This window comes from Vanellus vanellus (assembly GCF_965231255.1).
Source record: "Vanellus vanellus genome assembly, chromosome: 27".
Classification (NCBI taxonomy): domain Eukaryota; kingdom Metazoa; phylum Chordata; class Aves; order Charadriiformes; family Charadriidae; genus Vanellus; species Vanellus vanellus.
In genome coordinates, this window is record NC_138932.1 from 1997628 (window position 1) to 2021519 (window position 23892).

At 63.4% G+C, this 23892-nt stretch overlaps 3 protein-coding genes across 3 annotated transcripts in view; 2 read left to right on the forward strand and 1 right to left on the reverse strand.

The window, feature by feature from the left end:
* The window catches only part of POGZ (pogo transposable element derived with ZNF domain), a 37418-nt gene extending 33039 nt beyond the window's left edge, over positions 1–4379 (forward strand). Inside the window, exons 17-18 of the mRNA XM_082496278.1 lie at positions 691–715; positions 850–4379. Coding sequence (XP_082352404.1) covers positions 691–715; positions 850–2443 — 1619 coding nt within the window. The 3' untranslated portion in view covers positions 2444–4379. The remainder of the gene's footprint in view (positions 1–690; positions 716–849) is intronic.
* Positions 4380–4467: 88 nt separating this feature from the next.
* On the reverse strand, positions 4468–7297 carry PSMB4 (proteasome 20S subunit beta 4). Its single transcript, XM_082496271.1, has 7 exons — positions 7157–7297; positions 6613–6819; positions 6071–6217; positions 5849–5930; positions 5631–5747; positions 5045–5133; positions 4468–4610 (listed from the first exon to the last, which is right to left on the reverse strand). The coding sequence occupies exons 1-7, from the start codon at positions 7276–7278 to the stop codon at positions 4598–4600; spliced, it is 777 nt and encodes a 258-aa protein (XP_082352397.1). The 5' UTR covers positions 7279–7297; the 3' UTR covers positions 4468–4597.
* A 5971-nt stretch (positions 7298–13268) lies between these two features.
* CGN (cingulin) lies at positions 13269–23226 on the forward strand (the record flags this gene model as incomplete). Its single annotated transcript, XM_082496279.1, is given in 21 exon segments — positions 13269–14279; positions 14430–14530; positions 14794–14863; positions 14991–15086; positions 15398–15549; positions 15825–15966; positions 16060–16272; positions 16618–16766; positions 17042–17183; positions 17275–17537; positions 17539–17611; positions 17615–17821; positions 17905–18162; positions 18655–18825; positions 18937–19098; positions 19639–19728; positions 20953–21036; positions 21948–22066; positions 22159–22267; positions 22389–22552; positions 22627–23226. Coding segments are annotated over 21 exon segments (3918 nt in total). The 3' UTR covers positions 22769–23226.
* Between the last annotated feature and the right edge of the window lie 666 nt (positions 23227–23892).

Here is a 23892-nt window from a genome sequence, read left to right on the forward strand (position 1 = left end):
CACCTCTTTGTTTGGCGTTGGGCTGAGCACTTACCGAGTCTGTAGTTCTAACAAAACGTCGCGTTAGGGACCTTCTGTAACCGCCTGAATGGGTCTTCATTGTTATGGAGATCAGAGAGTTAAGCTTGGAGAGAGGCTGGCTCTGCCTGGAGCTCAGCCGTGTCACTGACACCGCTGTTCTCGGGAGATCTTCCCAGGGCAAGACAATGCCGAGGGCTCCAGCGAGTTCCTCTGTTCCTCTGAGCCGTCATTGTACCTCCATGACACCAGGAGGCCTTAAGCAGCTGCTGGTGATTTGAATAGAGCCTAAAAGTGCCGTTCCAGACATTTGGGGTGAATTACCGCAACTCACAAAACTTAGGGGCAGTGCAGGCAGGGGTCTGGCCAAAGCGGGGCTTTCCTAACCAAACTCCTTTTGTCACTTCAGATGGATGGGGGCGTCGCTGATGAGTGCGGCTCTGCCGTCTGCACGTGTCCGTTTGGACATGATGGCACTTGGGTGTGGGAGGAGGTCGGGGTTTGAAGGGACGAAGGAGTGTTGGCTGTTCCTCCAGCACGTTGGGATGCTTCCGAGTAACAGACAGCAGAGTGACACTGATCCTCCTCTCTGCAGGAGAACTTGTTTGTTTGCGCTGACTTAGTGTGTTTGCTAAGCTACAAATGTTTTTGTTGTTTTGTTTTTCTTCACAGGGCCTACTTGGATATCACATTCCAGGTAAACTGTTTGTAAACTCTTATCTGCTCTCATCTGTTCCAGCTTGTGGGGTTGGTGGTTGGTTGGTTGGTTGTTTTCCCTCAACAGCTTTATTTTCTTGGTTTTAAGAAGGTCCTGTGTTCTCTCCCTTCAAGGCACGTTCAGCCCCAGGACAAAAGCATGAAGAATACATGCCCAACCTATTCCCCAGGTAAAGCTGCTACTGTGAAAACGAAGTCTCTGTTACCTGCGAAGGATGACCTGGAGCCCGAGCTGGCACCAGCAGCATACAGCAGACCTCTGGTCTGCCAGGAAGAAGAGTGCTTAAATATTGATGCTCAAGAAGGTGAGCAGCCCACGAAGGAGCCTGAGCCTGCAAGCAAAAAGGAGCAGCTGTCGGTAAAAAAGCTGCGGGTTGTACTGTTTGCCTTGTGCTGCAACACTGAGCAGGCTGCAGAGCACTTCCGAAATCCTCAGAGGCGGATCAAGCGCTGGCTACGAAGGTTTCAAGCTTTCCAAGAAGAGAACTTGGCGTCCCTGTCAGAGGGCAAGTACCTCAGCTTGGAGGCTGAAGAGAAACTCGCGGAGTGGGTTCTCACACAGAGGGAGCAGCAGCTGCCTGTGAACGAGGAGACTCTCTTCCAGAAAGCCACCAAGATCGGCCGATCCCTCGAAGGTGGCTTCAAGATCTCCTACGAGTGGGCAGTGAGGTTCATGCTCCGGCACAACCTCAGCACGCACACTCGAAGGGCAGTGGCTCACCCTCTCCCCAAAGACGTAGAGGACAACGCCAGTTGCTTCATCGAGTTTGTGCAGCGGCAAATCCACACTCAAGACCTGCCTCTCTCCATGATCGCGGCCATCGATGAAATCTCTCTCTTCCTCGACGTGGAGGTGCTGAGCAGCGATGACCGGAAGGAGAACGCTTTGCAGACGGTGGGTACCGGGGAGCCCTGGTGCGACGTTGTCCTCACGATCCTTGCCGACGGCAGCGTTCTCCCAACGCTGGTCTTCTACCGGGGTCACGTGCAGCAGCCCGCCAACGTGCCGGAATCTATCATGTTGGAAGCAAAGGAGAACGGATACAGCGACGACGAAGTCATGGAGCTGTGGTCATCCCGAGTGTGGCAGAAGCACACGGAGTGCCAGAACAGCAAGGGTATGCTCGTGCTGGATTGTCACCGAACACACCTATCCGAGGAAGTACTTTCCCTGCTGAGCGCGTCCAGCACTCTGCCGGCTGTTGTCCCTGCGGGCTGCAGCTCCAAAATCCAACCTCTGGATGTTTGTATAAAAAGGACTGTGAAAAATTTCTTGCATAAAAAGTGGAAAGAGCAAGCCAAGGAAATGGCGGACTCCACATGCGACTCGGACATTCTTCTCCAGCTGGTTTTGTGCTGGCTGGCGGAGGTCCTGGAGGTCATTAGTGACTCTCCTGAACTCGTGCAGCAGTCCTTCCTGGTGGCCAGCGTGCTGCCCGGCCCGGACGGCACGGCCAACTCGCCTCGGCGCAACGCCGACATGCAGGAGGAGCTGATCGCCTCTCTGGAGGAGCAGCTGAAGCTGAACGACGAGCAGCAGCAGCAGCAGGAGGAGGAGGAGGCGGCGGCGGCGGCCGAGGTCCAGGATCGGACCCAGGCCGAGGAGGCTGCAGACCCAGAAATCCTCCACCGGCTCTTCGAAGGGGAAAGCGAGACTGAGTCGTTTTATGGCTTTGAAGATGCTGATTTGGATCTGATGGAAATCTGAGCACTGATCTGCGAATCGTGATCCGGAAAGGGTTATTTTTTAAATAAATGTTGGATGAGACCATTACACTTCCCTGTGGATTTGTGGGTTTAGGAAATTCGTAGGCGATCACTCAGATAAATAGCCATTTATGCTGTTCATTTATAAGTTTTGTGCTTTTTTAAAAGAAAAATCACTGTGTTGGTATTTTCTGAAAATATATTGTGGGTGAATATTTTTGCGTTTTCTTTACCTCACTGTATCATAGTTTTCTGTTTTTATTGTGCAGAAATGTTTTGAATTATACATTGTCAATGTGACCATTTCTAAAGAAAGGAAAAAAATATGTAGCTAATGAACCAGTATATAAATCCTTTTGGTTGTCTTAACACAGATTTTTTTTTTTTTTTCTTTTTTCTTAACACTTGACCCAGAAATTTAGGTTTCTGTGGAAAATTTAGATATGAGTTACTGCTTTAATGTGTGAACCTTCTATAATTGGCCATTAAGATTTGGGTTTGGTTTGCCTTTTTTTTTTTTTGTTTTGTTTTGTTCCTAAGAGTAATTATTTTGCTTGTGAATTTGGTTGCGAGGTAAGAACACAAGCGAAAGCGTTTTGGCCCGTTGGGTGCCAGCAGCGCTCCCCGGGAGCCGCGTGCCGTTGCGGTGGGGTTGGAGCGCGGTGCCCGGTCGGGGACTCGGGGCAGCGCTGGCCCCGAGCCCTCGCTTGCTGCTGGCTCCTCTCCCCGGCCGGCGCCCGCCGCGCTCCGCAGAGTTACTGACAGAGGGAAGTCAAGTCTGTCTTGATCTTCCCGGAGCGCGGGTGGGCGGTGAGACCGTACGGACCACTGACCGTCGACCTTTTAACTACTAGTAGTTGATAAACCTGCTTTAACCAGTGGCATCAGACACTACGTTCCTTAGAATTAGAAACCTGATTTAATGAAACAAACTGTGACGTGCACAAAAAGAAGACGTTTGTTTTTATTTTTCACTGCCAGCTTAAATTTTTCTACAATTTGCATGTTTGAGGGTTTTTTAATTGTACGTATTATGGTATAAACGGAAAGCATTTTGACATACAGAATTCAGAAGCACCTGCACCTTTCTGTTTCCATAGAGGTTTTGTGAACCTTCCCTATGACCGAAGGAAAGCAGGAGGCAGCATGTGCAGACCTGTAAATGGTTCATCTTTAAAATGTACATAAGTGGAACATTTAATAAAACCAGGGAAATGGATTTATAAACATGCGTTTTTATTATGAAGAACTATTTAATTCTTGTGATATCGTAATGCTTAATATAAAGTGCGTCCTGGATTGCTCCGCACCGCCCCAGAGCCGGGCCCCCTCTCTGCACCCGGAGCCATTTAGCATGTCCTGAAGAAGCCCAGAGACGGGGTAGTAATTAAATGTGTTTACATGTCATTAACACTTGAGGCAGAGCTCTGTCCAACTTCCGCGCCCCCTCCCTGCCCTTAACTATACAGTAGGTTCAGTGGAACAACCTACTCTCCCCAGTGAGATTTTCCTTTTTTTTTTTTTTTTAAATAAAAGTCTGAAAAAATCGTTAATAAAATACTCTCCTGAATAAGTATTTTTACTGTTGTTTATCTCGGGTAGCAGTAAATACCACTGTTAATACTATGTACAAATTGTTCCACTTTGTACCACTTCGTTCCGGCCGGTGTGGGGACGGAGGTGCAGTGGCTGCTCGCAGGGACCTGCGGGATCATCTTCTTTGATTTTCAGAGCCCTTCTATCCCCGTGCACAGCCATGGGGAGATCTTAATTCTTCTAATCCCGGTGATTAGAGAACACTGAAGCAGCTGAAATCTGTTGTTTTTTTTTTTTAAAAGGTTGACTGAGGCTCTTTACCTGTGCGGATCAGCACTCCGGCTGCCCGCATGACAGGCGCTTGCAGGAGAAACACAGCACACGCGCTTAAGCTGTCGGCAGCTTTCACCCCTCGGAACTGGGACAATTCCCGAAATAGGTATTTCTGGAGCACCCCACAAACTCTATCCCACCCCCAGCACAAACACGCAGGCTTCTCCAATAGATTTATTTCGTTTCCCAAACAAGTCAGATCAGAGCTCCAAAGGGAGTAACGGATTTACAGCAGGTACAAAGGGTGAGAACGCGGACGCGACAGCCTGGAGCAGCTCTGCGGAGATCACTCAAAGCCACTGCAAGAAGAGATTTTGGTAAGGTCAGGATAAGGCACAACCTGGACGCAGTCAACATCTGCGCCGACAAAATCACCATTTTCACTTTTAATCAGGTGACATTTGGCTGAGGAAAAGGCGGCAACGCAGCTGGGACGGCCACGGAAAGCTTTCCCGTGTGGATGGAACCGCGTTAACAGAACTGTGCTAATGCCTTAAACCTCAGCCGGAAAGGGGAGAGCAGCCAGGCGGAGCGCGGAGCCCAAAGCTGCCACCAGAGCAGGAGGATTTTGGTTGCAGCGGGGATGGAGACTCCTCCCAAAGCGCGTGGCAGGGACGGGACCCTGCAGCGGCCGCGCGGCACTCCGCCTTTATTAACCACTTCATTTTGTGCCTTCGGGCTCTGCCGGACCGGCGGGCCAAGAGCTCTGAGTGCGTAATGCAGTGGGTGTTACCTGACGAGGTGTGCGATGTCCCAGTTGGCCTCCAGGGTCAGGGGTCCCTCCACCTCCACACCCTTCTCCGTCGCGATAGCCACTTCGTACTGAGGAGAGAAAACACTGACAGGTCGCGGGAAAGCCCAACTGCCATGCGCGAAATGGGCCCTGTGAAAGCTCTGTTCAGTTGGGGTCAGGAATAACAGCCGTCCTTTAAACAAGTTTGTTTTAACGTGGCTTTTCAGTACTGTTTTTACTTTTTCCTTGGTGGGCAAGTTGAGACAGCAGCAGTAAACAGAAACATTTCCAAAGCCGAGAGACTGCAGCCTCTGGATGTTTCAACCGCAGCAATGGGAGAGGTATCATCAGATCTAAGAAAACGCCAGAGATGAGCATCGCTCGGACTCAAACAGCTCTTCTGGGGCAGCAGGGGAGACTGGCTCTGGAGGACAGCTTTGCTAACAGGATCCCGTAACGCACCCGGGAGTTACCGCGAGGTCCCCCGAGATCGGAGTCGGCCTGGGGTGATGCCCGCAGGTCCGCCGGAGGCGCGCAGCCGGCACGCCGCCTCTCTGGCTCAGGCACACCAAAGCCCGGCACTTACCCTGTTGAAGGATCGGGCGTCTCTGTAATACAAAATTTTCATGCAACGGTCAATCAAATCACGGGCCTCCTCCTTCGTCAGGCTGGGTTTCTTCTCCAAGACTTCTCTCATCAACGGCTGGGAAAAAAAAAAAAATATAAATATACAATCCAATAGGTTGACAGCTCTGTCACCCAGCGCTGAGGACGCTTCCACAGCTGAGCAAGAGCGTACTCTACCTGAGCTAGGTACGCTCCGTAACCCGTAGCGAGCGTAGGGGCTTCGTAGGCCACCCCGAGCATGTCCACGTAACCTAGGAAGCTGAAGAGACACATCCGTGAGCACCGCAGCGGGGAGGGACTCAGCTTTGGAGCCCCTCTGAACCCCGTGCCGCGGGGAGCGGCCCCGGGGAAGGACATGCAGTAACCATCGCACGCTCCACGTCACGCATCCTCGCTCACCTTTCGCCATTGTAGTAGCCTCCAATGACAACAGTGTTCCAGAGTGGATTTATCTTGGACCTCCGGTTGTACATGACTCTTGTCAGCCAGGAATGGATGGCTTTCGGGCTGTAACTGTGACCATCTCCCAACAGCTCCTCATCGATTCTAATTTAGGTAGAAATTTTACCCAACTAAGAAAAGCTGGAAAGCAGATGGATAAGAGAGCAGCAGCCCACCTCCAGCAGCACCACCAGCAGGACAGGGTCCCCTCCCGCAAACTGCAAACACGGCCTTATGAGAGGTGAATCGGCCACAAAAAAATAACTGAGACTGGTTCCCTACAGCGCTCAGCTGGGAATTTGGAAAAGACACTGGTACCAAAGGGGATGTCGAAGGAAAAGGGGGATTTCAGCTCGGTTTTATCCCCGCTCATTTAATTACGTTTCAGTCCTCTGAGGCCTGGGAAAAGGGAGCAGCCCAGCAGGAACCACACCGCGGTCAGGGCTTGCCCAGCCCAAGCCAGGGCCACAGGGGCCGCAGCCACGGCTGCCAGAACTTACACCATCTGGTCGATGATCTGCTTGAGGTACTGGAAGTCGGCGTAGTCGCCGGACGCCCCCAGCATGGTGGTGTCGTTCACCTTCAGCAGCCGGGAGATGCCGCGGAAGCGGGCGAGGGAGCCGTAGGAGCCCATCGTGTCTGCCGCGATGATCACCCCCCCGGCGAACTTCACCCCCAGCACCGACGTGCCCGTCACCATCGGGCTCCTGCAGACCCCGATGTCAGCGAGACCCCGGACTCCCCCTGGTCCTCAAACACCCCCAGCCCCCCCCACCCCCATTTCTCCCAGCCCAGCCCCATTTCTTCCCCCCCCCCGCCCCCCCATCCCAGCCCCATTTCTCCAAGCCCCCCCATCCCAGCCCCATTTCTTCCCCCCAGTCCCACTTCTCCCGGCCCAGCCCCCCCAGCCCCCCCTCCCCATGCTCAGCCCCCTCTGCTCCCCCAGCCCCGCTCCCCCCAGTTTCTCCAGTCTCCCCATCCCAGACCCCAGGACCCCTCCCCTGCACCCCCAGCTCCTCTCAGCGCCCCCCGCTCCGCACTCACAGCGTCCGTGTGAGGGGCAGGAGCCCGGCGGCGGGGCCGGGCCCGCCGGGAATGTACGTCTGCCCCGGGGCCGGGCCCTCGGCCCAGAACGGCGGCGGCGCCCGCGCTCCTCCGACCTCCATCTTAGTCACGGTGCGGCCCGCGCTGCGCAGGCGCGGCGGAGGAGCGGCCCCTCCGGGCCGCCGTAGGCAGAGGCGGGGCTGCGCGGCGCCATCTTGGGTGTGGCCTGAGCCGGCCGGGAGGGGAGGGCGGTGCCGGGCCCCATCTTGTGAGTGGCAGACCTCGCCTGCGCCCTCCGCCGCCCCCGCAGAGCCTCCTCGGGCCGGGGACGGTCCCCGCCACACCGCGTCCCGGGGGAGGGCGGGGCGGTTGAGGAGAACGAAGGTGCCGCTGCCACCGACGCAGCTCCCTCCCCAAGATGGCGGCGCGCTGCCGGCGGCACCGTCTGCATCACGTGATCGCCCTCCCCGGGCGGGCCGTCAATCGGAGGGGCGTGGTTTGGGGCGTGGCAAAACGGGTCTGTCTCCGCCCCGGGGCGGGGTCAGGTGCGGCGCGGTCCAACGGGCGGCGCCGGGGGCGGGGCCTGGGCGAAGGTAACAGGTTGCGGTGGGCAGCGGCGGGAGCGGCGCGGCGGCGGGCGGTGAGTGCGGGGCTATGTGGGGGTAGTATGGGGGCTGCTGTCCCGGGAGGGTGCCCTGTCTCACGGCAGAGCCTATAGGCGCTGGGGCCATAGGGGTTGCTCTCCCTGGGGTGTGCCCTGCCCCACGGCAGACCCTATAGGGGCCGGGGCTATAGGGGCTGCTCTCCCCCGGGGTGTGCCCTGCCCTATGGCAGAGCCTATAGGGGCCGCGTCGGTCGGTGTTGTCCTCCCCGGGGTGTGCCCTGCCCTATGGCAGAGCCTATAGGGGCTGGGCACGTAGGGGCTGTTGTCCTTGGCATGTGCCCTGCCCCACGGCAAAGCCCATAGGGACTGGGACTGTAGGTGTTGTCCTTCCTGGAGCGTGCCCTGCCCTATGGCAGAGCCTATAGGAGTTGGGGCCGTATGGGCTGTCCTTCCTGGGCCATGTCCTGCCCTATGGCGGAACCTATAGAGGCTGGGCCTGTAGGGGCTTTGCTCTGGGCGGGGGGAGCTTTGCCCCGTAGAAGTTCCCGTAGGGGCTGTCACTGTGGGGCCCTTGTCCTTGGCGTGCGCTCCTCCTATAGCGGTACCCACAGGGGGGGGCATCACCTACCCCATAGCAGCTCCTATAGGGACCCCCCACGCTGCTCCCCCCAGTGAGGGGCCTGGGTCGTCCCTGTTCCACAGGCTGTCCTCCACGGGGGATCTGCTGTCCCCTGTAGCCCCTGTGGGAGCTGCCTTACCCTATGGCGACTGTCGCTTCCCCAAGGATCTGCCTCTCCCTATGGAACCTGTGTCTGCAGGTGCTCTTGCCCTTTGGGGAGGGGTCTCTCCCTACGGGACCCCCTATAGGGGTGGTGGTGGCCGTCGCTGCTTCTCCTCATTAGCACAGAGTTAATCAAGCCCGGCCCGGTCTGGCCCGGTCCGTGAGCTGCGGGAGGGTGTCACATCCCGGAGGAGTCGGGGGGTGAAGCCTTTTGGGTTCGCGGGATGTCTCCTGCCGGTGCGGGACGATGCGGCTGCTGTGGTCCCCACCGTGACGCCGCGGTCCCGAACTTCCCTGGCGTGGCGCTGCCCTACTTCGCCGGGCTCCCGGGGCGGTATTTTTAGCAGCCTCTTTAAATAAGAAAGAAAAATCTGGGGCTTGGGTGTCGTCCCTGCTGCGTCTGACTTATTCGCTGCCTCGAGTCTCATTTGCCTCTCGAGGTCCCCGATGCACCGGCTCTCGCCAGCCCGTCCCCGTCCCCGCAAGCTTTTCTTTGGGAGAGTGTTTGTGGCTGGCTCGGGGCTGGCTTCACTCTCCCACCACCCCGACCAGTCAAGCTGGTTTGGAGTCGGGCTGGGTTTCCATCGCCGGCACCAGAGATAAGGTGCCGTTTGCCCGTCGGAGTCGGAGCCCCCGTTTGCCGACGGAGCCCCTCACCCGCTGCGTCGTGGCTGCGGCACTCACAGGGTCTCCCCTCAGCATCTTCTTTTGAGGGGTGGGAGCCGCAGCATCGCCTCTGAGGCCACTGCCCCGGGGGACGTTGCCATCCCCGGGGGGCAATTCGGTGTGACGTTGTGTGTTTGCGCTGCCCGACCTGCCCCGGGGACCGCAGCGATGGGGGGGTCCCCGGTTTGGGGTGAAACCAGAGCAGCAGAGCCCCACGGTGCTGGGGACCTGTTGGCTTGTGCGGATCCGCGTTGTGCCCCCGAGGGCTCTTCTCGCTCCCTGCCGGTGTCCCCGGGGAAATATTTATCCCCACGAGCGTGTGGATCAAAATAATTCTGGTTTCAAAGGCACGACTGGCTCGGAAACCAGTAAACCCATCTGATCGGTGCTGTGGTAAACACCTTACGGTGTGGCTTGTGCTGCGCCAGTGATCTCGGGGCGCCGCGTTAGAGCCGCCCTCGGCGTGAGGATGGGGAGCGCGGTTTGGTTACAGCCCTGACCCTGCGGCGCGGGGGCTTTCGGTTTCCGAAACGGGCCCTGGGAGAGGCAGGGAACGGGATTTTCCAGTCCCTGCGTTGATGATTAACCGGAGGGCTCTGCCTGTGGCGGGGTGGGACAGAATGGGATGTGAAGGAATTCAGTCCTTATCAGCATCCGCGGGAGCCCTGGGGTATGTCACCCGTGGGCGACCCTTATGCCCCGTAGACATCCCTCTTCTTCCAGCCCCTGGCACGACGCCGGCCAGCGCCATGACGAGCCCGTCCCCGTTGCGTGACGCAGGTGCTCTGGTTTCGGGTTCCTCCGACCCGGCCGGCAGCGCACGGCGCGCGTGCTCAGCCGAGGGTTTATCGGGGTTTCGGGCTCCGGAGTTTGCGGGAGAGCAGGAATAGCCGGTCTCCGCCGGCGTCGGCACGGGCCGTCCCGGTGACGGGCAGGGCACAGGCACGGCGTGTGCTGCCTGCGCCCGACATCAACCCCGGACTTTGGCCCCGAGCGAAACCAGGGCTGTGTACAAACACGGCTGAGCAAGCGGCCGCGGAGGTGAGCAAAGCTCTGGGGAAACCCTCGGTGGAAATAGCCTAAACGGTGCCGGGAGCCAAAAAAACAGGTGATGGGGGAGGAATGCCGCGTTTGTGCATCTCTGCTGGCCCCTTCCCTGCGCCGTCGGTCCGGACACGGAGTGCTTTGGGATAATCCCACTTATTTCGCTGGCCGTGCGCAGGGGGTGCAGCCGCTGCACGACCCGACCGGCTCAGACTGAAGGGGCTGAGATGGGCTCCGGCTTCACCGTGAAACGGTGCCGGCTCCTCGCCAGTGTCCCGGCGTGTGACCGCCCGCGGTCAAATTACCCGTCTGACCTTGATGGAGGAGGATCAGCCCGTCGTGGCCGCCATCGCCTTTCCCACCCAGGTGTTTTCGGCACTGGAAGGGAGCGGGGGAGCGCCGTGGCGGCAGAGTCCCGCTCGGCGTAGGAGCCCTTTTCCAGCACCGCCTGCATATTGCAAAACAACTTTTCTGGGTTAACGTCCTCGGCACAAAGGGCTCATTGTGCCGCCGATGCGGGCGAGCGGAGCTGGCCGCCCGCCACCCCCGGCGCTGCCGGCCGGCAGCGTGATGCCGGAGGTGCGTGACCGCCGGCAAGAGACCTCTCCTGCCGGCTCCGCTCTGGCCTTGGCCGGGCGCGGGACCCCCACTGCCCGGCGCTGCCGGCCCGACCCGGCACAGGGTTAAGGTGTGTTGGAGCACCCCGCGCGCCCCCGGGGACAATAACCAGCCTATTTTTAGCCCCGATTCTCCATCCAGGCTCCTTCCCTGCGGGTTTCGGTGAAATCCCCTCCCGGGGCCGTGTTTCCAGCCCCGGGCTGGGTGTTGCTCTCCCACGCAGGAATGTGGTCCGGCTCCAGCCCTTTATCTGCGAGCTGGAGCCCTTCCAGGAGGAGGGAGGCATTCCTGGGGGATTATCCTGGCTCACCTGCTCCCAAACGCGGCCGGAGCCCCCCCCCCCCCCAAGGCCGGCAGCGAAGCCGTGCACCTCGAGCCGGTTCTGCCTCGGAAAGAGCAAATCCTCCTCTCCCCCCCCCCCTCCCCCGGTCCCGTCCTGTGCCCGGTTGGGTTTGAGCCCAGCGGTGTCCCCAACCGCATCCCGCCCCCGCCGTTCTCCGCCACCTGCTTCCCGCTCGTGCCAGGGCGGGCGGCGGGGCAGAGCCGCGGCCTTTGCCGGTGGCGGTGATGCTGGCACAGCCGGTGCTTTGCTCGGCGAGCCCCTGCCCCGCTGGCAACGCCGTGCCACCGTATGAGGCCGTGCTGCCATGATGCTGTGCCGCCGTGATGCCGTGCCGCCCCTCGCCACCCGTCCAAAGGTCTTCCCCAGGCGGGTGCTGCGCCCAGGGCTCGCGGTTCCCACCCCGATAGCAGCCGGGGCCGAGCCCTCTCCCTGCCGGGGCCGGGCCTCGTCACCGGCTGCACTTTGGACGCTGGCAGCTGTGGAAAATTCTGAATTTTGCTGCCGAAGCTGATTCCCCCTCCTCGGTTCGCACCCGCAGGTTGGTGGCCGGTCCTGCTCCCCCCCCGGATCCCCCCCGTCCCCGCGGCTCGGAGGGGACGCTGCGGCGCCCAGAGGGGCGGCACTGATGGGATTTGCTTTAGGGGCTTTCGCTGCGGGCGCTGGGCTCAGGCTGTATTTATAGAGGCTGGTGTCTGTTGCTGATCTCGTTAGCCAGGCACCGTGTAGGGCTAACGAGCTCAGGAGACGGGGGGCTCTTCTCCCGTCCCCTCTGCGGCTCCCGGGCTCCTTCGCCTGCGAAATCCGTAGCCGGTGCCGTGCCTGCGGCCGCCCGCAGCTGCTGGGTCTGGGGGGGATGCGGGAGACCCCAGGGGCTCATTCCGACTCCGGCAAAACGGAGGAGCCGCAGGAGCTGCCCCTGCCGGGTCTTGGCCGGGGGACGGGAGCAGACGGCGGCGGCGGTGGGGCGCTGGCAGGGCCACGGCGAGCCAACGGTTCGGCCTTCCTGGCACTGCCCGGTGGGGTGTGTGCGGCACCGGCTGCTGCCCCCGGTCCACGCTGCTGCTCCGTCCGCACCCCTGCTCCATCCCTGCCCGCTCCTGCCCCGGGCTGGGGCGGCTTTGGGGGCAATGTCCTGATCTGAGCTGAAAACACTTTGCTTTTCTTGGTTTTGTTTCTTTTTTTTTTTTCCTCCGCGTGCAGGATGTTTAAGCATCCCCCTGCCTGGCGCGGGGTCTCCTTGTGTCCTGGGGGTCCCCTGGGACACCCTCCCGGGGCGGCGGGTGCACGCTCAGCACCTCGCGTCTCTCCCACCATCAGTTTTATTTACAGCAGAGAACGGAGCCGCTGCTGCTCCCGGCGCTCGGAGGGGGGGGGGGGGGTTGGGGGGTGACAACACGGTGCCGTGGGGCTCAGGCGCCGATTTGGGGCTTTTCCATCACTTAACCCCTCCAAGTGCTTATAGGGAAACTCCCCCCCCCCTGCTGCATCCCCCGCTCCTGCTGGTCTCCGGCCGTCCGGCATCGCCCGGGATGCCGCCGGGACCGAGGGGGAGGGTTCCATCACGCTGTTCCCAATATGTCACTGCTCATATCTGTCCCCTCCCCACGGGACGCGGGCGGCTGCCCCGGCCGCAGGGACGGCGGGCGCTGGGGGTGATGCTGAGGGCCACCGGAGCTCCGGCTGCAGCGAGGCTGCGGCGTTCCTTCCGCAGGCGCCTGGGAGGCTTCGGGAGCGGAGCGCGGCTGCGGCGGCCGACCGGGAGCTCTACCCCCCCCTCCGCGTCCCCGGGGTCTGGCCACCAAGGGCGAGCGGCAGCAGACGCGGTGAGGGTCCGGCCGCCGGTGCTGCCTGTGGGGTGGGGGGTTTTTTTGCTTTTCCCGGCGATGCCGGTGCTGGAACAGCAAGCCGCGTCCCCGTCCTGTCCTGGGGACGCTGCAGTGCTGGCACCGGCTGTCCTCTGGCACACGGACCTTCGCCGAGCACCGTCTCCGATCCGAGGATGACTCTGTCCCCTCTCTCCCCCCTCCCTGCAGGACCGCGGTGCTGAGCCCCGGGCATGGAGTGGCCGGCAAGTGCAGCGGCGGCGGCGGAGAAGCAGAACCCCGTGGACTACGGCGTCCAGATCCGCTTCATCAATGACCTGCAGGAGCCCCGGAGACCCCCCAAGGCGCGGGGCAAGCCCGGCTCCTACGGGGTGGCGGTGCGGGTGCAGGGCATCGCCGGGCAGCCCTTCGTCGTCCTCAACAGCGGCGAGAAGGGCAGCGACTCCTTCGGGGTGCAGATCAAGAGCGATGGCTCCTACCCGACCCCCCCCTCCGGCCCCCGGCCCCCCGGCTCCGTCAGCTCCGACTCGGACCTGCCGGAAAACCCCTACGTCAGGCGGCAGCCCCGGCACGGCTCGTCCCACAGCACCTCGGACGAGGAGACCAGCGGCATCTCGGTGACCTCCCGGCACGAGCCCAAACCTCTGCGGGGCAAGCGGCTGCTGGGAGAGGAGCTGCGGAGGACGCAGTCCCACGGGGATCTGCTCAGCGCCGCGGCGGATGAGCCCTTTGCCGCCGGTGCTCCCCGGGCCAGCGACAACCGGCAGCACCGGGCTCCGGCCGGCGGCAAAAGCAACAGCATGTTGAACATCGCACCGGAGCGGAGCAAAGCCTCCGGCTCCAGGGCGGTGGCCAAGGATCCCGCCTCGGACACGGAGGTGGCGGTGGGCGCCGGCGGCAGCGACGTGGACACCAAACCCCTCTCCTCGGTGGATTCCCTCATCAGCAAATTCGACGGGAAGGTGCAGCAGCGCGGGCGGGCGGCCAGGAGGGGCCGGATCCCCTCAGAGGAGAGGAAACGCTCCCAGAGCCTGGACAGCCGCGTCCCCCACCGCGACGCGCCGGGTGCCAGGGAGCCGAGCGGTGCCCTTCGCCCCCAGCCCGCGGTGCCTGCCGGCAACCTGAGCCACCCCGGCAGAGCCGGCGGGACGGAGGACGAGGGGACGAGGAGCCAGCGGGCGAACCGGGGCACGGAGGAGCCCACGGCCGAGCGGCTGCAGAGCAAAGCCCGGGCAGAGCTGCAGGTACCGGAGGGTGGGGGGGGGGTGGATCCCGCTGGGATCACGAGGGTCCTTAACCGAGGGGGGCACCCGCACCGGCACCGAGGCGAGCAGCAGGACGTGGGGGGGACTCGTGTCCGTGCCGGAGCTGAGCTTTTTCATCCTTCACGGCAGCTCAAATCCACCCCGGACCTGCTGCGAGACCAGCGGGAGGTCGCCCAGCCCAGCAGCAGCGACCACCCCAAGGAGCTCATCTACAGCATCCTGAAGGAGGGGTGAGCCCCCCCAAATCCCCCCCCTCCGCCCCGAGTGCCCCCGTGGCTCCCTGCCCCTTTCCCAAAGCCCCCGGGGCTGCGGCTGGGGTGCTGCGGGGCAGTTGGGGAGCAGATGTGCCACAGTAGCCAGGCGGTGCTCAGGATTTTGGGGGAGCGAGCGGCAAAGCGCTGGGGGTGTTGCCGCACCCCATGCTCAGCCGTCCCCCCACTCCGTCGTCCCCCCCCCCATCCCCAAACACTTTCCCCCGCTCTGACGCCCGCAGGAGCAGCGAGAGCGAAATCTCCCTCAAGAGGAAAACTGCCCGGCTGCTCGAGAAGATGCAGGAGCTGACGGTGAGTTGGGGCCGTCCCAGTGCTGCCCCCCACTTAGGGGGAGACCGGTCCCCAGGTCCCCCTGAGAGGGGGGTTCTGGTGCCCCGAACCCACCGAGTGAGCCCGGGGTGGGGGGGGGTCTCTCCAGGCGCCCGCCAAGGACGCGGCGTGTTCCCAGCCCCAGCACGGCGAGCTGGCCAGGACGGTGGAGGAGCTGCAGGAGAAGCTCGACGAGGAGACCAAGGTGAAGCCAGGCAGAAGGTTAGGGGGGGCTGGGGGGGGACGGGGGACCGCGGTTTATATCCCTGGAGGGGGGGGGGGGGGGAAGCATGATGGGTCCCTGCTCTGCGCCCCTTTCGCTTGGGCTTGCGTGCGCAGGCGAGACCAAATTTTCTCCCGCTGTGTTTTATGCCGCACCGGCGGGTGCCGCCGTCCGTCCGTCCCCGCCGGAGCCGGGGGGATGCTGGGGAGGGGGACAGGGAGCATCGCTGCGGTGGGTCGCTGGCCGCTCTGCCCCCAGGAGGGGACCGTAACCGGTGTCCCCCTCTCCGGCAGCTCCGCCAGAAGCTGGAGCTGAGCCGGGAGCCCGGGAGGAGCGGGTCCGCGCGGGCCCTGGAAGCCCGTCTGCGGGAGGCGGAAGGGGAGAGCCAGCGGCTGCGGGGCGCCCTGGAGAAGAAAACGCAGGAGCTGCAGAGAAGTTTGCAGGAGTAAGAGCCGCTCCTGGGGGCCGCGGCCGCGCTGCGGCGCCAGGGCTGGGGGCGTTTGTCCGTCCCCGGTGTGGGGATGCTGATGGAGGGGGGTGGGGGGCGTTTGGAGAGAGGCGAGGAGGGCTGGGGGAGCGCGGGGTGGGGGGCTGTCACCCCCGCTGTCCCCGTTGCCGGGACGGGACGAGCTGCCCACCGGTGTAGGCGCTGGTGGGTGGGTGCCGCAGCCCCGACCCCGCGGGGCGCGGATGTGGATGGGGACCAGCGCCGCCCTCCAGGCTGAGCGAGGTGACAGCAGCCAAGGAGCAGGCGGAGGTCCGGCTGGGCGACTGCGAGCAGCGGCTGCTGGAGATGCGGCGAGAGCTCGACCGCCTGCGCAAGGGCTCCGGCGCGTCCCCGGACGGCGAAGCCTTATACAAGGTACGGCGACGATCGCACCGGGGCGTGAGCATCCCCCCCCCTCCCCGCTCTGTCACTTCGCTGCCACCCAGCCGGGCTGTCCCCTTTGCCCAGGAGCTGCTGGAGACGCGGGAGGAGCTGGAGGAGGCTCTGAGCTCCAAACAGCGTCAGGAGGAGCAGCTGCGGCTGCGGGAGCGGGAGCTGACGGCGCTGAAGGGAGCCCTCAAGGAGGAGGTGGCCAGCCACGACAAGGAGCTCGACCGCGTCCGGCAGCAGTACCAGAGCGACATGGACCAGCTGCGGCGCAGCATGGAGGGCATGTCGCAGGTCCGGCGCCGCGGAGGGCCGGGGATTGCTGGCTGCGGCTGGGGCGGGTCTTTGCTTGGGGTTGGTGCCCCTGAATTCCCCCTTTAAACGGTGCTGGGCTGGAAACGGGGTTTGTGTCCTGCCCCAAATTCGCCCCATCGGAGCATCCGTCTGTCCCAGCTCTCGCTGCCCCAGGATGGAGATGTTGGGGGGGGAGAGCGGAGCCGGTTTGTGGAGGTGCAGGGGGTCCCTGCGTGGGTTCCCTGGGCTGGTGCGGGGGGCGTTAACCGGGGCAGGAACTAGGCATCGTTGGAGCATCCCAGGAGGATGCTGCTCTGCGGGCGAGCGCTCCACGCTTCCATCCAGGATCAGGCCAACCTGGAGTCGGAGAGGCAGAAGATCAACACCGTGGTGAGGAACCTGCAGCGGGAGCTGGAGGAGAGCGCGGAGGAGACGGGGCACTGGCGGGACATGTTCCAGAAGAACAAGGACGAGCTCCGCACCACCAAGCAGGAGTAAGTGCCGGGGCTGCGGCTGAGCCGGAGGCATGAGCAGCTTTTGGGGAGGTCCAACCGCTCGCGACCATCCAACACCTTTACTCCAAACGCCGTTAAAACGGGTCAGGCGCTGGGATGGGGCTGGCCCTCCTCTTCCTCCCCTGGGTGCATGGGGAGGAAGGTGATGGCCGAGCCGCGTGCCGCGCTCTGGGCACGGCGGGCCCTGGGAACGGGCTTGCAGGACAGGAGGACACGGGGATGGGTTTGGGTGGCCTCATCCTGCCCCTCTCCAGGCTGCTGCAGGTGAAGCTGGAGCGGGAGGAGTTTGAGGAGGAGGTGCGGGAGCTGCGGGAGCGCTTCACCGCTGCCCGGGAGGATGCGGACCAGGCACGGAGCAGCGCAGTGGACCCCGGCGAGCTGGAGGCGCTCAGGAAGGTGGGCGACGAGGGAGGAGGCGCACACAGGCACCGGAGACCCACGTCCAGCACCGAGGGTCCCCGACGCCCCCCCGTCCCCTCCATCCCAGGAGCTGCGGCAGGCGCGGGAGGCGCAGCGGGAGCTGGCGGCGGAGAAGCAGAGCCAGGAGGAGCAGCTGCGGCAGCGGGAGCGGGAGGTGGCGGCGCTGAAGGACACCATGCGGGAGGAGGCGTCCAGCCGCGACGGGGAGCTGGAGCGGTACCGCAGGGACCTGCAGCAGCTCCAGGAGGAGCGGGACGAGGCCGCCAAGGTGAGCGTGGGGACCAGGGCAAGGAAGGGGTTTGCCCCCAGCCAGCCATCCCGAGGGGTGCAAGCCCCAGTTGCCCCCTGAGACCCCTCCGGCTCAGCACTTGGCCCCATGTCCACCCCGTGCCGTGGCTGCATTGTAGGCAAAAGCCTCACTGGAGAGCGCGCGGGAGGCATCGGAGCAGGCGAGGAAGACGGTGGAGTCCACCCTGCGGGAGGTGCAGGAGCAGAACGACGACCTGAGGAGGAAGGTCCTGGGGATGGAGACGCAGCTGAAGGAGTACGAGCGCTTGGGCGAGAGCTGGGAGGGCTCCCAGGCGCGGCTCAAGGAGAAGGTCACCAAACTGGAGGTACTGGAGCTGCGGCCATTCCGGAGCTGCCCTGAGCCATTCTCCCGCCGAGGGAGGGAGGTTGAAGATCCGCCTCGTTGCAGGCAGAGCGCAGGCAGATGGAGGAGTCGCTGGGCGAAGCCACGGAGCGGGAGCAGGAGCTGCTGCTGGCCAAGCGGTCGCTGGAGACGCGCCTGGAGGAGGCGCAGCGCAGCCTGGCCCGGCTGACGCAGGAGCACCGGGAGCTGAGCGCGTCCTACCAGGAGGAGCAGCAGCAGAAGGAGCAGCTCAAGCGCGCCAAGAGCGAGCTGGAGGAGCAGAAGCGACTGCTCGACCGCACCACGGAGAAGCTGAACAAAGAGGTTGGGGCGCCCGGGTGCCTCCGGGACCACTTCCACCCCCAGGACCCTCGTCCCGTGGGGCACCGCGTGCCGTGACACCCGGTCTCTGTGCCACCTCTCTCTCGCTGGGTTAGGGGAGGGATCCGGGATTTTGGGCATGGATCCAGCGTCCCTGCAGAGCTGGTTGGGGCCGATCCTTCCCTGGTGTCCCGGGAGACCCCATAAAACCACGCTGTCCCCAGGGATCAGCATCCCCTGGTGTCCCAGGGCCGTGTTGTCCCCTGCCCTTCCCCAAGCGGCTCCTGCCAGAGCCTGGTGCCTGCTCCGAGCCTGGCGGCACCCAGGCTGCTCCGGCGGGGCTGCCACCCCTCGCCGTGATGCCCACGGGGCAGAAGTGTCCGTCCCCCCCCAGCCCCACGCCCACGGGGATCTTCTCCCGCCTCGAGTCCCATGGGCTCAGGACGGGGCACAGGGCTGGTCCCCAGCTCCTGAGCTGTCCCCGCTCCGCCGCAGCTGGAGCAGATGACGGAGGAGTCGCACAGCTCGCTGGCCGCGCTGAAGTCGCAGCTGGAGGAGTTCAAGGAGAAGTCGCGGAAGGAGATCACGGACTCCCAGAAGCAAGCCAAGGATCGGGGCGCCGAGGTGGAGAAGATGCAGTTCAGCATGGGGCGGCTGCAGGACGAGGTACGGCGAGGGCTGGCGGGTCGGGGGTCCCCACGCCGTCCTCTCCGTCCCTCCGTGGGGGGCCCAGGGCCACATGGTGTCGTGGGGACATCTTTTCCCTCGTCGCCGCAGGTCGCCCGGCTGAAGCAAGCGCTGCAGGACAGCCAGGCGGAGCGGGAGAGCGCGCTGCTGGATAAAGAGGTGCTGCTGCAGCGCCTGCACAACCTCGAGCAGGAGATGGAGACCAAGAAGCGCTCCCAGGACGATCGCTCGCGGCACGCCAAGGCGCTGGAGGTGGGGAGCGCTGCGGGGCGCCCCAAAACCGCTCGCCCGTCGTTCCTGCAGTGCTGTGTGCGAACAGCAAGGGGCAGAGCTGGCCCAGCCATGCTCCGTCCCGCAGCCGCTGCCAAAGAGGAGTTGCACAGCGCCGGGGAGGGGGACGTGCGACAGCTGATAATATATTTATGAGTTGGCAGTGCGGGCGGCTGCGGTCGGGCCCTGTCTGGCATTGCCCCACGGCTCAGCTTGCCGCAGGCCGCTGCTTTATGGGCGATTCTCCCCCCCTGGGGTTTGGGGTGGGTGCACGGGGGTCCGCACGGCATCGAGTGCTGTGTCTCATATCCCAGCATCTTCCTTCTCCTGCTTCCCGGGCTGCGTCGGAGCCCCCCAGGCCCGTCGGGGTTTGCTGGGCTGGAGGCGTTGTCGGAGCAAACCCCCTTCCTCCAGTGTCCCGGCTCGCTGGTCCCAGTTTGCCCGAGCCCCTCCTGCCGCCTGTCCCCTGCCCGCGGGGACCCCGAGGCTCCTGCTCACCTTTCTGGTCCCGTCTCCTCGCAGGAGAAGTCCAAGCGCCTGGAGGTGGAGCTGGACGAGGAGAGGACCACGGTGGAGCTGCTGACGGAGAGGGTGAACCGGAGCAGAGACCAGGTACGGCACACGCTGCCGCCCCCAGCCCGGCTGGTGCCGCGGCAAAACAGCGCTGCATAACTGGGGTCCTCGGGTGCCACTGGTCACCGGAGTCAAAACCCCATGAATGAGTGGTTAGGGAGCAGCCCAGAGCCCTCCGTCCCCCGAAATACAACCGAGGTGACGGTGTCCGGGAAGCTGGTCCGGGCACGAACGGACGTTATACGAGCGAGAAATCCCCTGAAATTACAGGGTGAGGTCTGTGTGTGTGCTGGGGCTTAAACCACGCCGGGCTCCGGGCTCTCCCCTCCCTCCCAACCCACCCGCTTATTACCTGCGGAGCCGGAGCCGGTGCTCCAGCTCTGCCGGCGGGCGGGAGCTGCTCCCGGCATCCGGCATCCCGGCATCCGGCGGCGCTGGGTTTTACCCAGATCCCGGGATCGGCAGCTCCTCCGCTTTATAGCCCGTCTCCCTCCTGCCCCGCCAGGATCCAGCCTGGGGGCCTGGAAGGCAGATTCCCACCCCTCGGGCTCCAGCGAGCCGCTAAAATGGGTGGGCTTCCCGTTTTTCTCCATCTGGGAAATGGGTACATCCCAGGGGAGAATTTTCCCGTGAATCCCGGACGTGTCCGAAGCACAGGGATGCGCGTGAAACCGCAGCTGGGCCGGCTCAGGAGTGGCCCTACCGGCTTTTGGGGCGCTTGAATAAAATCCAAGCAAGTTTTTATATAAAACTCCAAATTCCTTCACTTTAAAATAACGCACGAAGCCGCCTGTTTCGCTTTGGTCAACCTGAAAGAGGCCCCTGGGGTGGTTCTGGTTTCTCTCCGTCGGCGGATCAAACCCCTTCCTGCCCCCGGCACGGCCGCACCGCCGTGCCCCGCGGTGCCGGGCAGAGCTGGGAGCGCAGCCGGGTCCCCCAGTCCCAGTCCAACCAGTTTAAACCCTCCAGTGGGAAATTGCAGCCCTTGTCTCTGGGCCGCTCGCCAGGACGGCGGTAACTAATTTAGGAAGGAACCAAAATCCTCTCATCAGGGCGGTTTTTGGTGTCACCGATAACCGGCTGTGTGCCGTGGCACAGCCACCGTGCAGCTGTTGGGTGCACCGAGTCCACCCGTGCTCTGCAGACCGGTGTCACGGGAAGAAACCTGAGCCGTGGCCACCGCAGCGGCCACAATTTCTCGCCAAGCGAACGCGGCGGTGAAGGATGCGGCAAAACCAACTCGTGCCGTGTCCTTGTCCCCAGATCGACCAGCTGCGGGCAGAGCTGCTGCAGGAGCGCTCCAGCCGGCAGGACCTGGAGTGTGACAAGGTCTCGCTGGAGAGACAGGTAAGGCTGAGCCGCGGAGGGGCCGGATCCGGCACGTGGGGATGGCCGGAGGGCAGCTGGACCCCTTGTCCCACGGGGGATGCAGGGCAAAGCGTCTCGGGGCGGCCCCGCTCCTCTCTAGGGCATCCCCGGGAGAAGGACCCTGTTCCCACAGAGCTTTTCCGTTCCCCCTCCTCCTGCCTGCTCTGGATACGGTCCGTCCCATCCTCCCCGTGCCCCATCCCCGGCCGGAGCATCCTTGGAGCCATTCGGCATCTCCCCGGGGTGGCATTCCCATGGGATCCTCCCTTTCCTCGCGGCTCCTCGCCAGTCTGCCCGGGCTTGCGCTCCAAACCCTTCGTTACCTAACCCCGAGCTGGCTCTTAACGAGGCGGATCAATGGGATCTAAGCTCCCCGAGCTGTTCTTGTTCCCGCTGCGGAATTGCCGCTGCCAAGAAAAACACGGGGCTCCCACTGCTGACGCCGCGGGGCCTGGCCCGGCGGCAGCCGCCGTCGTTACCGCTGCCTGGTTGACGAGGTTGGGGCGCTGCCGCTGTGCGGGACGGGGAGAGGAGCTGGTTTTTCTGGTGCTTTTGGGGAATTTTTTGGCCAAGGAAGGCGTTTGAGAGCAGGAACCGGGGAGCGGGGAGGGGGGGGGCGATGGGTGTCGTGGAGCCGGTGAAGGCTCTTGCACCCCGTGGTCCCTGGCACATCCCGGTCCTGCCTCGTGCCCCGGCTGGTGCCAGCACGGCTAATTGCCGTTATATAACCCGGCTCGTTAGCCTTCTCCTTGGGAAAGGGTTTCTGGGCCCTGACTCACCGCTGGGGTTTACATAAGTCAGGCTCTCAGCCTTTCCCACCCGGGCTGGCAGTCCCGCTGGGGGGTGACGGGTTTTGGGTTGGTTTTTTGTTTTTTCCCCCCTCCCTGCAGAACAAGGAGCTGAAGAGCCGCCTGGCCAGCTCGGAGGGGCTGCAGAAACCCAGCAGCAACGTCTCGCAGCTGGAGGCGCGGGTGGAGGAGCTGCAGGACAGGCTGCAGGCGGAGGAGAGGTACCGGCCATGGAGCCCCCCGCCTCGGGGGGGTGCTTTTGGCTTCGCCGGGTGCCGGCCCGGCTTGCCCGTGACGCCTTGCTTCGCCGTAGGGAGAAGAACGTCCTGCTGTCCTCCAACCGCAAGCTGGAGAGGAAGGTGAAGGAGTTGACCATCCAGATCGATGACGAGCGGCAGCACGTCAGTGACCAGAAGGACCAGGTGGGTGGTGGATGGGACCCTCGGAGATGCTGAGCGGCTTTGGGACCCACCTAAGGGACCTTTGGGTGCTCGTCCCACGCCGGCGGAGAATTCCCATGGGAGTTGCCCCGTCTCCTTGCAGCTGAGCCTGCGGGTGAAGGCCCTGAAGCGTCAAGTGGACGAGGCGGAGGAGGAGATCGAGCGGCTGGAGGGTGCCCGCAAGAAGGCGCAGCGGGACCTGGAGGAGCAGCACGAGCTCAACGAGCAGCTGCAAAACCGCATCAAAGCTCTGGAGAAGGAGGCTTGGTAGGGGACGCCGGGCCGGAGGGGGTCCCAGCCCCATCCGCGGGTGAGTGCTGACCCCTCTTCTCCATCCCCAGGCGCAAAGCCGCCCGCTCGGCCACCGATTCCTCCCTGCAAGAGGACCAGCTCAGCTCGGACGAGGAGTTCGACAGCGCCTACGGGCCCTCCTCCATCGCCTCGCTGCTCAACGAGGCCAACCTCCAGACCAGCTCCTGCTGATGCCCGCCCGCACTGGCGCAGCCGCTCCGTCCCGGAGCAGAGCCGCAGCCCCAGAGCCGGGCGAGGGCCCAGCCGCAGCCGCTCCATGCAAAGACTCCTCTCATACCAAGGACATGAAGGAAGGTGCCGCTCAGAGAGCGGTGGGATGGGGAACCCCCCCCGGGCGCTGCCTCTTCGCCTCCTCATCTTCATACGGGTCTCAGGGTGCGTCTGCACCGTAGCTTTTTGCCGGGGGGGGAGATGCTCACCGTGGCCAGTGTCCCCCTTGGTGACCGGGTCCCACCAAGACATGGTGGCCCCGGGGTCCAAGGCACCACCCCGGGGGATCAGGCTCCCGTGGGGGCAGATGGGGGCTGGAGGGGCTGATGGCACCCGCGGCTCTGGCCCCCCCCCCGGTTTATTTTTATATGTAACCGCCCTGTCCCCTCTCCAAGTGTTATTTTAATTAAAATGGAGCATTTTAACGCCTGCAGCTCATCGTCCGTCCGGGGCGGGAGGGCTGGTGCAGGCTCCGGCACGTCAGGCTGCGTGGCACCCGGCTCGGGGAACGCAGCTCCTTCCCCGCTCCGCTGGATCTGGCCTGGAGATAAATCTTCGTTATCGCTAATTAACAAGGATGGGAGTCTTGCCAACTGCTAATTAGCGCCATTGCGTTGATTGGCAGGTGGTTACCGCAGTTCCCCTCCATGGCCTCGAGTGGGGCCGAGCTGGCTCCATCTGAGCCGGCGCGGGGCTGGGACGGTGCCCGGGGACCCGGCCGGCTCCCTCCCTGCTGCCTCAGTTTCCCATCCTGCGCCCCGGTGCCACTTAACCGGGATGGATGGGGGGGTGACACCAGTCCTGTCCCATCTCTGGTCAGTACCGACCGTGTCTCTGCGTCACCGCCACCCAGGGTTGTGCCAGGCTTGGCGTGCCCGGCACCTGGCCCTGCACCCACGGCGTCCCCGCTGCGGCTAAACCGGGCCGGCGCAACCGGTTCTGCCCTCAGCTCCTCCCGGACACGCGTGTCGGAGCCAAGGAGCCTGTGCCTCAGTTTCCCCACTGCCTGCTTGGCCCGGCGAGGGCGCCGGGGCCGGGCTGTGCCTCGGTTTCCCCCACCGGCACAGCCGCAGTTGGTGGGGCGC

Excerpts from the sequence above, each read along its gene's own strand:
- PSMB4 (XM_082496271.1), bottom strand. The coding sequence starts at position 7,278 with ATGGAGGTCGGAGGAGCGCGGGCGCCGCCGCCGTTCTGGGCCGAGGGC. Across the intron at positions 6,218-6,612 it reads CAGATCATCGACCAGATGGT|AATCGATGAGGAGCTGTTGG; the intron begins GTAAGTTCTGGC and ends TACCTAAATTAG. Across the intron at positions 5,134-5,630 it reads ACGCCCGATCCTTCAACAGG|TACGAAGTGGCTATCGCGAC; the intron begins GTAAGTGCCGGG and ends TTCTCTCCTCAG.